We start from the raw sequence: 14,861 nt of genomic DNA, 5'->3' as shown, positions 1-14,861 counted from the left end.
AAATCCATGATATGCTTGCATAAGAGGAAGTTTACTTGTCCATAAATCAGTCTTATCTGGTTATATTTTTATCTTCATGCCAAGAACTTTAGCTGTGCAATTTCAATTAGGAGTATAATAATGCAAAGCTAAAGCCTCATGCATTACATTCAGAATATGCATCTGCCCCAAAATGGGGTCCTAAAAGGAAAACAGTTATAGTTTCAGAGGCCAGTCTCACTCGTCTTATAGTACATAAAACAAGAAATATAAATACAAAACAAGAAGTAAGAAGAATGTGATAGTATTTTGTACCTCTGAGGTGTAAAGCTTGAAAAGGTGACTCATTTATGACTTTCTGGAGGATATTATACAGAAGGAATTTATTACTATGTAAGTTATAATTCCAATATATAGAAGAGGCCAGATCCTGCAGTCAGTTATTCTCCTGACCATATGCATTCCTGCACATATTCTTGCTGAAGACAATGAGATTATGAAGAGGATTAGCTTTTTGTTAGACTGGCCAAAGTATGCCTTTGGAAAGTCCAAAACATGACCTAATTTAAAGTGGTTGAAATCTTGTGGGAAAGACTGTAAGTGGATAATTATTTTAAAAGCCATGACTTTGACACCAGGAAATTAAATTCATATCTATATGTCTTTATCTATACACAGCAAATCCAATAATCTTGAGCTCTCTGCAGTCACTTAGCCAGCTGGCAAAGGGAGCAAAGTAAAAACTAACAAACCCCATTCCTAAGGTATGCTGACATCAGTGATTCATGATTCATCAATAACGGTGCTAGGAAATAAATGTAACAGGACATTATTGCCTTTTGCAGCACAATAAACTCAAGGGAAAATGTCTAAGTGTATCACATTGAAAAGACAGAGCTAGCAGAGAAATAACTTTTACAAGTATTTAAGAGGTGTTACAAGTAAGTGAAAGTACAGACACAAATGTAAACCTTTTAAATAAATTGAGAATGTCCCTTTAAATAAAAATGGACCATTTCCCACCTATCTAAGCTTAACAGAACTAGACTGAAAACTAACATTTTTTGATGTTCAGTGTTTTTACATGGAGAAAATCATGCTGGCAAAAAAGAAMTTGAGCTGCTTGTTCTAGAAAAAAACCCTCAAAATAACCATAACTGTGGTTTAATTGGATATCAGGATAAGCACAATGAAGAATAAGACACTATGAAAAATTATTAATGTCAGTGACAGTAATTATGACTCTTACAACCTATCTAAATAACAAAAAGGGCAAACACGTACACATAATGTACCATTTAGAAAATGCCTGTATTAGCACATAATTGACGATCTCCTTTGAAGGTGACTGGACTATCATTGTAAAAGCCTAAGATTATTAACTGAAGAAAAATGGGTAGCTATCTCCAGAATAGTAGATATACCTGCTGCATTCCCCATACAGAACATCAAGATCATACATCATTAAGCAACTGAAGCTTTGCTTTACATTTTTTAGCTTTAAACTACTTATGACAGGGTTTAGACTATATTTCTAAACCTTTTTAGAGTCTACCTGATTAAAATTCAGGTAACTTGTTTATGCTATTAGAGGACTACTGCACGATATTAATAATGCACTGTCTAACATGCTGCCCTAGAGAAATGTAGGCTCTCTTTCAGGGACAACAGCCACATAGTTGTAACACAAGCTTCGCTACTTAGCTGGAGGGTAAATGACTTTGGTGGTTGTTGAGGTACTTCACCAGAAAAAATGCTGGTGTCCTGACCTAAGGCTTGCTTCAAATCATTGCTGCTTAAGTGCAAAGCATTGCAAATAGAGCTAGAAGCTGCTTTGCCTGAACTGACATTGGAAATCCTCTCTTAAAGATTCAGTTTCCAAACACTTAGCATAATTCTTAATAATCAATTAATTGATTCTCAAGCTTTGTGAATGATTGACATGTCTATTCCACTGCACTGAATTTTCTTTAAATAACCAATAAATGTCTTTATGATTTTGAAAGTAGAATTCCCTAAGAAAATATGGAAGACAAAAAAGTAAAAAAAAAAAAAAAAAGAATACGGAGGGCAAGATAAATCCATCCTCATGGAATAAGGTCAGTGAAAGACAGCACAGTTATCTTCACTGTAAATTTATTTGATGATTCATAACCACAACTTTCTAGAAAAGTACTGATAAAGAATATGCAGTGGATTCATGATTATGGGAGATAACTAAATGTTGGTTTACTTGTTGCAGGTAGTGCTGAAAATTGACCTGGTTTTCCTCTTTGCATTATTCACAAGTGCAGGGACTTGATTCTGCAAACATCCACTTACTTTGAAATCAGCCAGCTTACTCACGGTATAAAATTGAATTAGTGCAAATATTAGTGTAGTGAAGGCCATTTCTTCTTCTTCTCATTTGACAAGTTCAATAGACAAATAATGACTGACCTATATTTATGGCAACATTACCATTATATTCAAAAAAGAGTGACTATATGACACATATGATGTACAAGAAGAAGCTGAGAGAACTGGATTTGTTCAGGCTTAAGAAGAGAAAGCAAAGGGGAGATCTTATTGCTGCCTACAGCTACCTAATGGGGGGTTATAGGGAGGATGAAGCCAGACTATCCTTGGAAATGCACAGTGGAAAGTGCAAATGAGAGGCACAAGTTGCAAGTTGCAACAACAGAAACTCCAACTAGATATTAGAAAAAAGTTTTCAAAATGAGGGTAGTCAAACACTGGAATGAGGGCCCAGAGAGGTGTGTAATCTCCATCCTTGGAGACAGTCAAAACTCAGGTGGATAAGGACCTGAACAACCTTATCTAAGTTGGACCTGCTTTGGGTGGGGGGCTGGACCAGATGACCTCCAGAGGTCACTTCCAAACTAAATTAATTCTATGATTTTGTGATTACATATTGCTTATTATTTGGGCCAGCTGTATTTCTCTCTAAACATTCCCAGCTCATAAAAAGGGAAGGCAGCTTTCCTAAGAAAAGGTCTTTGTATTCTAAATTTTCCCCAAACAAGCACACTTCTAACTATACCATGACAAATAAACTATGAAAACCCAAACTAAAGGTGGACAGCTTAACTGAGCTCATATCAAATTGAAGTGCCTGTTATTGCTTAATTTCCGAAGAAGCATGAGACACAAACCCTGACCAAATGGCTGGTTTATATTCATAACTACTACTCAGGACACTGAAAACTGACAAGATTCATATAAATTTCAGTCTGCCTGCAGCCGGACATAGCTACGTCTAACAGCAGAGATAAGTATTAGCACTATTCATAGGGGAGGATGACTCAAAAATGAAGGCAGGGAAAATATCCTTTTCTTTGGATGGAAGGTAACAGTATCCAGGGCCAGACCCCTCCACAGGATTTCTAGCATATTTCTCTTGCAAGTAGCTGTAGTGAAAAAATGAACATTGGCTTCACATGCTGGCATTTCCCCATGGAGTACAGACCTCCTCCACCTTCTAAAGCAGCCTGGGAGCTGTACTTTTTGGTCACAGTTAGCTGTTGGGAAAAGTTGCCTAGTGCTACATGCATGTGGATGAGAGGTGTGAGGGTTGTTAAGTGGTAGTTGTGCCAACCCAAAGCTTCAAAAGTCCTGAGTCACAAGGGAAATTGCTGAAGCTAAATCTGAGAAGATATACCAGCATCTCCCATGGAAAAGGAAAGCAGCAAAATGGAAGCTGGAAAACAGGTCCAACACAAATGAGATTTGGTGCATGGTACGCTATATTAAAATTCTAGGTTGAGACTGAGATGTAGAATTGCTCAAAAGTTGGTAAGACCTTAGTTTTTGGCTTTAAGAGCATGTTAATGTAAGGTGTTATTATGACAGAAAGTTTAATTCTTGCGCCAATGGGTTCTTGAGTAAGTTTTTCAAGCAAGTACATAGCAGAAATGCAGATAGGTAAAATCTGTTTACCGTAACAGAATGATATGCCATTTCCTGTATATCCTTGGGTGCAATAGCAGCCTTGTGTTCCGCCCTGGACTTCACACCGGGCGTCTTTATGGCATGTCATGTTGCAGCTTGCAGAAGTGTAGCCATAGTCCAGCAGACTGGACATAAGAACTGAAACAAAGGAAAATCATGCTTGTTTGTTCATTTAAAAACTTCATACCAGATTCTAAAATCAGATCTGTGCAAAAGGTATCCCAGAAATCAGGTCAGAAATCAGGTAAACTTAACATCATCACAGTGCCTGCTGTATTACACAATGGGTCAAGGGCCACCAACTACAAGGACTTACTGGTTTAGACTACTCAGGGGCTAGAAACAGAAGGCATCAGAGATGAAGAACTTGTGTCTATGTTCAAGAAATATAAGATTGGTGAACAATGTAGAAGTTACTCAGTGGTCTGGGGAAATCATTTTAAAGGCTTTCAAAGCTCTCTAGTACTTTCCAGTGAATAAAGCAGAGACATTTATTTGCAGTCTGAATTATGTATGGAGTGTAATCCAAACGGCCCTACACATATCAAGTGTACACATATCAAATAAGGGTACACATATCAAGTGTACATATTTCGAATACCAAAGAGGGTTCCCCAGATCAGATTTTTTATTTTTTATAACCCTTTCCATACATATGTCACTAACACATATTCATGGTCTGAGAAGATTAGATTGACATAGCACAACATTTACAGCATTAGAATGTAAAAACTTCTCCAAATTATTTAAAGGTAATCTCTTAAAATACCATTTCCATGTTATGGAAGTACTGCCTTCTTTTTCCATCCACTGAATGATTCCCAAATGATATAAGTGCTAGTTGTATAAATGCATATAGTTTTCAGTACAAAGAAGAAAGAAGTAATCTCTCCCTTTGAGAAAAATACAAGCTCTCTGAATAATTATACACACCCTGTAGTATATTAGAAATGAGGCAGCTATTTCAGAAGGGAAAGTAAGTTTCTGACTTTGTACTTTTAAACTGATTGCAAGACATAATGAAAATTATAGAACACAAAGCTTCTTTTGCATGTTGTCTTCCCCTGCAGTTCTGCTGCTCCCTACCCAAATATTATTTTGGATATTTGCTAGCCTAGTATTACAATTACAGGTTTCATTGCTTCAGGATATCTCACCGAGGCGTTGTTTTCTCGGACAAATAAAAATTTCATGAAAAATTCAAAAGAGTAAAAATTACACACAATTTTTAACAATTATATACAATCCAAATCAATTCAGGTCTCACCAAGTTTCATCTTCTCCCTCTGTTTTTGAGAGTGGAGACCATCTTTCAGAGATTAAAACAGAAACCTTTGGGATTCTAACTCCACTTTAGTGTTCATAACAAATCAAATTGAAAAATCTCCTAAGCAGAGAGAGAGAAAAAACCCGCAATAGTTCTGGTTTTACAGAACAGAACTCACAATGAGATAAAGATTGGTGTTTGTGGGATTTGGCTTTGGGACGATCCTAATGGTGGGATTTCCAAATCCAGGAGCAGCACCGATCACATCTCTGGGAAGCTTTCAATCCCTTGTACCTAGCAGTTTTCCACCCGTCTCCAACGTGCTCACTTCTCTCCAGCCCCTGCACCGTCATCCCCATAGGTCATCTTGCCAGACCCCTCTCCCTTTCCACTTGCCACTTGCTCCCTGGGGAAGGAGATTTCACCTACCTAGGAATGGAAGCAGTTTCATTGGTGATGCTGTTGCTGTGCGGTGCCTGGTGCAGAGCCCCTGTGTCACAGGAAAAAACTCCCTGCCTTAAAACGTATGAGCATGTGCAAAATATGTGCACATGCCTATGAGGAAAGCGAAGTCTGGTGTAGCCGCTGCCCTTACACAGCCCCTTGTCCTGAGCTTCACATTTCCAAAAGCTCCTAAGAGGCTCACAAGCAGGACAGGGAGGGTCAAGAGGGGGCTGAGGACCTGCTTTGTGGCGAGTAGGAAATAAATGAGAAAGGAATAAATGAGAAAGTAAAAGGGAGGCAACAGCCTGGGTCTTGTAAAGGCTTGTAAAGTCAGAGCCTGGGTCCTGTAAAATCAGAGAAGATTCAAGGATGAGGGGGTTAGAGAAACATGGGCTAAAGAAGCTGTTTGAGAGGATGCCCGGGTTGGGGGGAAGATGAAGACTGCAGATGAAGGAGCACCGTGGCGTGGCCGGGGCACCCAGCAGACCAGGGAGCGCTCACCGGGGAGGGAGGGAAAGGTGGGACTGGGAAGGCGTGAGCCACAGGAGGAACAAAGGAGCAGGCTGGAGCGAAGGGATGGTGGAGCAAATCCAGGAGGATGAGGAAGAGGTGAAAGAGATTGGTAATCAGCTCAGGATTTATGAGCTTAGAGGTAACAGGCTACATGCTTCCTTCCACCTTTTCCTGGTGAGCTCAGTATACTTGAGCCCCAAGACTCATTTTTTTAGAGACAATCCTGGCTGATTGCAATTGTTCTTCCTACCGCCTTTCTTCGTTTTTGAGAGAGATCCGTATTGCAGCCAAGCTATATTGCTTTAAGGGTAACAGCCTGTGAGGAGGTACAGGAAATCCACTGAACTCTGCTTTGTGAGGAAAACAAAGACATATAGATAGGGCAGAAAGAGGCAGGAAGGCAATTGTATGGCTGGGAATCTCAGGAGCAGAAAGAGCCTGAGTTTCTGTGAATTCATGTGACTGAAACAGGGTGTTATGTAATAAGACATATTCAATGCAGCCAATTTGGCAAAGCGTTTGGCATGCCCTTTGTGTTAAATGGGAGAGCAGTTGTATCCTTATTAAAGCATCCCAATCAATGGGACTTCAGCATGCACTTATACTACCTATGGACATGGCAATAATTTTCTGATCTTGTTATGAGTGATATGCATGCCATCATTTCCCAGCGTCCTGGGGATGACAATTCACATACTGAAGCGTTATAAGACTGTAGTATTGAAGTGTGCCTGTCTTTATAGACAGAAGCAGAGGGACATGCACAAACATGCATATTCCTGGAAGACTGGAGAATATCTCTAAACTAAATGAAACAGATATGAGGATATGGAATGTCACTGTGATTAAAATATCATATGTCTGACTGGAAAGTTCTCAAGTTGGGTTTTTGCTAGAGAACTGATGGGAACGCATCAGCCTGCTCTTAGAAATTATCAGTGGATGTGGGTATGGCAATATTTTTTCTTACGTTGTTATGAACGATGTGTATACCATGATTTTCCAGCTTTCTGGTGGTGGCTACTGGCTGGAGCTGAATGTGTTAACCCCTACTCAGACTGGGGAGAAGTGAGGCATGTAGAAACAGCACGTAGGTGTCTGGCTGGCACAAAGTACTTATCTAGCACCTTGGCAAAGAGAGAGGAAGCTCCAGTAACCGGATGTTAATTTTAGATGAACCACAGAATAATGAACAAAGAGTCCAGGTGTAAGAAAACTGTTTTTCCCTTGTTTGAGTTTGCGAAGGGGGGAGGGCTTAAAGGAGAAGAGAGGAAGAAGTTAGGAGTTCGTTTGTTTTGTTAAGTTTTCCTGTAATCTAACACACAGAGGCACAGAGGAACAGAAAGTCAGACGAACTGCGAGGAGCTTTGATCTGCACGTCCTGTCCTTCATGCTGACATGCACTGTATCATCGTGTGTCTATGCTAACTTAGAGATCCTGCCGCTGAATTTCAGCTGACTAATAAGGGCTTTGTTTGGAAAGCCTATAATGCTGAAATTATATCTCATTACCTTATTTCTTCTTACTCCCCAAAATCAAGCAGAGAGGTTCAATACTAAGAAAGTGGAGACAGGAAGAAGTTACAACCTAAATTTCTGGTCTTAGAGTTGAAGGCATGTGTTTGAAAAGTCTGCAGTGCAGACTGCAGTTTCACCTAGACATCAACTTTCTTCAAGGGGTGTTCAGAGAGGCTGGCTGGAGAACAGTTTCTTGAATTGTAGTGTTGGTAAATTTATAGTAAAAACTTTAATTCCTTTTCTGATTCAAGGCACACAGAAGAAATTGTGGATGATTCAGACTGAAACAAAATCTCTCTAAGAAGGCAAATGCCTTCTTTCTTTTTTGCTGGAATATCACATGATAACTTGTTTTTAGCAGTCAAAGATACAAACCTACCAAGGGGACTATGCCAGACAGGCCAGGATACTCTCCATCTGGGATGGTACTGCTGAACTACTCTACTCACAGGCATAGTGGACAACATGAAAGAAGGAGCATAGGTCTAATTGGTAAATGATTTAACTTATGAATGGCAATGGGTGAACAGGGAGCACATAAAGAAGAAAGACAAGGAAGAAAGGAGCAAGAAAGACAGAACAAGGAAGGTTAGGTCAAGAAGGAACTCTGGGTGATAAAAGAAGCTTAGATCAGATTTAGAAGGCAATAGGGAAACAGTGAAGAAGGGGGATTTAGGAATATCTTAATGAGATCTCAATACCAGAAGCAGTGGATTACTTTTGCATTAGAGTACTTTAAAAACTGGCTAATGGGAGTGTCAGTTAGAGGCTGAAGACAGCAAGGTTGCAGTAGTCATAGATGTGGAGAAGTATGGACTTGACAAAGATTATATGGGGAGAATGAAGAGGAAAAGGTAGATTTCTAAGACGTTTTGGAGATTAGACCAGGCGGATTTACTGATAATATCTATTGGCCTGTAGGGATAAGGAGTTACACAAGAAGAAATGATCAGGTGAACACATGAGAGTGCAGACACTTTCAAATTTGCACTGTCAAAATTTTCAAAATATGCTGAGAAAAAAATATCGAGGTGTCATAAAAGTATAGCATTGATAAGTGCCTGTCTTTATAGACTGAGGGGAGGGACGTGCACAAACATGCATATTTCTGGAAGACTGGAGAATAAACTAAATAAAATGGGTATGAGGATATGGAATGTCAGGACTGCAGAATCAATCTATCCCTGTTTGCCTTGCAATAAAGAAGCATTAAAAATAAATGGTTTGTGCAAACACTCCAAAAGATGGCCTTCCGTTATTACACATGGGAAGCAGAGCCCAAATCCTACACTTAAAAGTGTTGTTCATTTTATGAATGGACCTATTTGTCTTTGCAAGACTGAAGGTAGGAGGGCTTGAGTAAATGAATATGCACAGGTTAACATACTTGTCTTCAAACCACACTTTTTTATCACTGATCACTGTGATTACAGTATCTTATGTCTGACTATAGAATTCTCAAATTGGGTTTTTGCTGATGAACTGATAGGAAGATATCAGACTGCTCTTAGAAATTACTGGATATTTTACAAGCCTTGCATCATGAAGAAATGTATTTATTCACAAAGGTTTTAAAGGTAACTGGGATGCTGATTGTGCAGACAATGCTACGAAGCTAACAGCCACAACTGATGAGGGAGGGAAGTTAACACTTCCTAGAGCTCAATCTTAGGTGGCTTTCAAAAGACAAATATAGAGCAACTGTTTTCATTTCAGAAACAGCCTACAATACCAAAAAAAAGAGCAAAAACTGAACAAAGCTAATACTAGGTGCATTATTTTCTTCAAATGAACATAAGCACCATCTACTGTAATAAAGACAGATTTATTCCTTGGATGTGATCACAATTGGGCTGCTAGCTGGATATCTACCAAAGAGTCTCACCACATTTATAGCTATATATTACAGTAGGGATAAACAAGGGTAGTATATCAGGATATGTATTTCTCAAATTAAAAGTTAAATATGCCAGTAGACACTTTGCAAGAGCCAAAAGGTGTCGTCTGATGGGCATCTTGCAAATCTACCTGCTAAAGGTTGCTGAGCCTTCTTTTAGACCACTATGAATCGTTCGGGGAGCGGGTGCTGGGAGTGTGTATCAGACTGAGAGATCCCAAAAACTCCAGGTAAGGTTCTCCAGCCTCCTTGCTGTTCAGCTCCACATATATTCAGCATCATCAGGCTCCTGTATCTCAGCCATAAACAGTATGCTCCAATATAATCCACTCGCATATATCAAACCAGCCAATGCACATGCATGCACACACTCAAACATTTATGTATATCGCATAAGCACCCATATGTATCTATTACTGAACTGGGCTGATGAATATTTAGTGTCAATAATAAAAAGATGATCCTGATCATCTCTCCTTTCAGGCTTTGTTTTTCTTGAAAAATGACTGTTCACCTGAATCACCAAGTTTTCTGCCAAAAAGAAAATGGGATGTAAAACAGACTGAGGATGAACAAATGTCTTGGATAAAGATTTTTCTCTGATGCTTTTTATTTTTAAATATCAAATTAATTTGTCAGTTCCAAACAAAATCCTCTCATTTCAAGAATTTAGATGGTCTTTATGCTACTTCAGAAATGTTTCATTTGTCCTAGTCACTAGCGCAATTATGTTTTTTTTCCTAGTCAATAAAATCTGGATACAATTGAAAATGCAGTTAATGTCAGATCAAAATAATGTATTTCCACGGTTAGTTAAAATTATTTTCAAGTAAAAAATGCAGGGAAAACATTTTTGGAACACAGCCTGGTCTATCATAGAGCAGCCTACCTCAGAGGACTCTACCACAAAACTAGTGTTAGCATCTGTTTTATAACTGCCTCACCTCACCTTCCTGTCTGAGTGCCTCATGAATCCTTATCATTTTATGTGCAAACATCATATTCCATCTGAGCATACAGGGCTGAATATACCTCTTGGGATGATGTAACTCTAGGCAATTCTGAAGCAATAAACACACAAACACACATAAACATATGCATGCACACATCCTACTAAATCCGTGTAGCTATGTCCATCTGAAGGAGATTGCACATCTCAGTTTAGGGAGTCAGTATCTTTCTGCTCTTTGCTTTACCTTGGGTGAAGTCATGAAATGAGGGAATTTAAAGAGAATGTAATGTTTGTGAAAGCCAGATTAACAGCCCTGAGACTGGGCTGTGCTTCCGCATCTGTTCAAATATGGAAGAGAGGTACACACCGGGTATAAAGATCCTCACAGCTGAATGTCATCAGGGATAAAGTAATTGGTTTCCACATCTATTTATGATCTCCTGGGACTGGTCATACTGGAATAGTTCTAATGATATTCACATGTCTTCAGAAGGAATAGCGTGAATCCCATGAATAATTACAGCAATGAACTGTGAGATTACCAGTTGCTATTAATCCATAGTCATTCTAAACCACAGTGTTAGAAGTTAGGGGCTCTTACAGTGAGGTGCTAATATGTTAACGACCAGATACCCAAACTCAGGTATCAAAGATAGATCCAGGAAGGCCACAATTACCTTTTCTTTGTTATACTTACATGGAGAAGAGTTCTGACACTTCTTGTTATTCTAACATAAAGTTCTAGACATGAAGTAGTGACAATCATTGTTTTAACCTGTCCAGGTCTTTACCCTCACAACACCCCAGTCCAATATTCCGCACAGGTCAGTATTCCACAAAGCCACCCTGGCTTTTTCCTCTTCAGATAACAGGCTGCAAAAAAGAGTTAAACTACAATATAGATTTCACTGTTTACTGAATTAACTTCCATGCCTCTCAAGGAATGAAAAGATTCTAAGCAAGGAGCTCAGGATTTGGTCCTACGCTTCCTAGAAATCTCAAACTGTGAAGAGTTGTACTGTGACCAGGTTGATGTGGGTGGGACAGGAGTTGAGAAGACTCTGGTCAGATGATGTCTGCACAATACTGGGATAGAAGATGCTGTTTTTCAGCGTCTGAGCCTCTCACAGTTACAAATGTCTCAGTTAACAGCTCCGGGTAGCCACGGGCTTGCTGCTGCTTTTGTGCTCTGTCCCCCTTCTCACAGTCCCACCAYGACCAGAGCCCTCTTCCTGCCTTTCTTCCCCTTGCCCCCATTCCTGCCTCAGCCAGCTCCTCCCAGCTGCATCTCTTCCTCTTTCCTCCTAGTGACTCCTCAGGAATTTGTGCACTTCCTAAACTGAGAACTCTTGCAAAAGGAAAAATGCCTGAGGACTATGGCCGGGGAACAAAATAATACTCAGAAGAGGAAAATATTGGATGATCATTTAGGACTAAGAGTGCAAAGTTCATCCTATGAACTGCCAACAGTGCTACAAGTCAAAACAAAACACCTTCACTAAAAACAATGACTGCATCATCATTGACTTTTTACATTACCCCTTCCTCTGCAGAAGGTTGTCTGGGATGTATGAGTCAAGAAACCACTTAATCTGCAATGTTTGTTCTCTGTGATATCATCCCCTTCACTCCAGGTTTTAGGAGCATGATGGTTCACAGGGAAGCTGTAAAGTTTAGAGAAAAGTTGTCTCTAGCCCGCAGAGCACAAATGAAGTCACTCCACTCAATGACAGCAATGACAAATAGAGAGAAAAGCAGAAGGAACTGGAGGGACAGATCCTCAGGCTTCCCAGCTGTTATTGGTCTGATTGCTCTTCTAGCATCCCATCCAGTTGTAAAGCCATGTCCCTTGTGTGGATTGACTCCAGAAACCACTACCCCAGAAGAGAGTTTGTAGGAGCTGCAGAGAAGTTCAGTCTTTGTTCCTGCCTGGAACATGATTTAGAGCCATATTCTACCACGCTTCTTCATGCTAAGGACTCATCTTTCCATAGCGATAAGGCACTGACTGAGCTGAGCTCTGTCAAATCCTGCTGAAGCAGTTTAAAGTTACAGCCTGAAGTATGCTGGCTCGACCCTCTGCTAGAGACCACCACTACAATAATTTGTCTCAGTTGCTTTTGTGAAAAGCCTACCATCTTAGCTTAAACTTGGTTATTCTTTGCTAAATCTTTTTGTTTATTCTCTAATCCTAACTGCTGGATTGTGGCATGTCTTGAAGAAACTCAGAGCATGCTCATCACCAAGTTGCCTATTATCTTGCATGCCACTGCTGCTCTTTTGACTCTGAAAGTAAACAGTGTTTAACCTACKTCCTTGAGGCCACTTATCACACTTATCACATATGTCTGCCCTTTTCTCTGGGCTTTTTCTATTTTGACTGTGTCCTTTCAGAGTTGCCTTTTAGCTTGATTGGATTCAATTCAGTCCTCAAGACAAGAAAGTAATTATGTTGGTCAAATCTAGTGATTTCCCGCCCCCCCTCCCCCCCCCGTTTACACCTTTGCATAGAGGTCTAGAAGTCACATTTCTTACTTTAGGCCTACTTAATGCTAGGACTGAAGTAATCCTTCTACTTTGGACTCAGCCTTATGCAGGAGTAAATTGCATCCTTCTTTCCTTCCTCACTTCTGCTGGATAGTAGTACATCCATGCTAACAGCAGGATCTCTCCCAGAGAGGTTACAGCTAATTTACACCCTGTCAATATGTACAAGTAGTTCAAATGATTTCTTCCAATGTTCATTTTCTTGTACTTGTCTGCACTGAACTTCATCTGGTATCTTGTTATTCAGTCACACAGGTTTTATCAGCTCCTCCTGAAATTTCTTACTTTGCTGCTTGGTTTATATTAACTTAAGTAATTGTGTATTGTCAGCAAATTTCAGCACCTTGTTATTCATCCCATTTCCTGTATCATTAAATATGAGTGGTGAGCAAATAGCGGAGGAAATTATTCATGAATATTCATTTGAAGTTAAAAGCAAATTCCATTTTGACAGCAGTCATGACTATTTCTTGTTCACTTTCTGCAAACAGTTGAGAACTAAAGATTTACTGTGCAAATGCATGCATGAAATTCACATTTTACTCCATATACAAATAGTATACAAATATTCCCAAACAAAATTCAACTTGTGTGTTTACATGCCAGTCTCCCATTTCAGAGATAGGGGGATATCTCTATATGGGGGATAGAGTCTCAGAAACTAAGAGTATGTTTTGGAAGACCTCTCCCTTTGTCATGCATAGAGAATCCAACACAAGCTGGGTAAGGAGACAACTGCATTTCTGACCCGTCATATTCACCATCTGTATCAGCTTCCACCCAATGCCAAGCAAAGACTTGTAGTCCTGGCCAGTCCTTGGTGCCTGTACTGGCTCCTGAGCAATCCTATATTTCCAGCTATACTGGATTATAAATTGGCTCTATTCCATCTATACTGTCACTCTGTTCAGTCCCATCCAATACGGGATTACGGACTCTTAGTATGTTTGGCTGTACGGATGCTACCTGGTATCAGTTAATTGACCCATTCACAGCTCCTCTTAATAAGGTGACCAACTACTTAGTCTCTGTTCTCTCCTGGCAACTGTACGGTCACATGAAGCCTTGTGTAGGCAACTAGACTTTAAGGGGCCCTGACAATCTCACACATTTCAAGTAGTAAAAAGTCTCCCTCACTCATATAGCAGAGGTTATACTGCTTACATTCGGCAGAGCTTCTGTTTAAATGTGACCCTGTGTATTATAAAACAAAGTCATGAGATATGTCATAAATCAAGGTCAGAAAAGATTATAATAACAATTAAGAACTGGTCCAGTCTGCTACCACTTATGTTATGCATCACACAGCGGCCATAACCTAGATCAAGGTTATCTTCGAAATCCAGATAAATGCAAAAACGGGAAAACAGAGAAGCAAAGCCTGTGAATAAGGAAGAGAATTGGAAAACTGTGACAAAATACATGGGAAACATTGCTACAGCAGAGAGATTAAATAGATTTGATTTTTGTACACCTAAAGAAGTTGAATAGAGGTACCTGGTGAACAGTTTGATATGATTCCCCTATCCTTTATTCCTTAATATTTTTAAGGAAGTAAAAAACACTTTTAAGTGTTAAGTACATATATAAGGACAAGAAGCGTCTTCAATTCCTTCAGTAAGTTCGAATCTAGGCTCCATATAAAGCTCTGCCTGAACACGGTGTCAAAGTTCACACACACACACACACACACACACGCACACACACACACACACACGCACACACACACGCGTGCACACACACACACACACACACACTCTGGCCTTATGGGTGATTAGCCTACATTGTTTTCA

General features: G+C 39.7%; 1 protein-coding gene across 1 annotated transcript in view; it reads right to left on the bottom strand.

The window, feature by feature from the left end:
- ADGRL4 (adhesion G protein-coupled receptor L4) overlaps positions 1-6,361 on the bottom strand; it is a 74,971-nt gene extending 68,610 nt beyond the window's left edge. Inside the window, 3 exon segments of the mRNA XM_026084600.1 lie at positions 3,919-4,068; positions 5,627-5,687; positions 6,320-6,361. Coding sequence (XP_025940385.1) covers positions 3,919-4,068; positions 5,627-5,687; positions 6,320-6,361 — 253 coding nt within the window.
- Between the last annotated feature and the right edge of the window lie 8,500 nt (positions 6,362-14,861).

The sequence above is a fragment of the Apteryx rowi genome, unplaced genomic scaffold (assembly GCF_003343035.1).
Source record: "Apteryx rowi isolate R43461 unplaced genomic scaffold, aptRow1 scaffold_648, whole genome shotgun sequence".
Lineage (NCBI taxonomy): Eukaryota > Metazoa > Chordata > Aves > Apterygiformes > Apterygidae > Apteryx > Apteryx rowi.
Note: the sequence above shows the minus strand (reverse complement) of the source record. Positions and strands in the feature narration are given on the sequence as shown.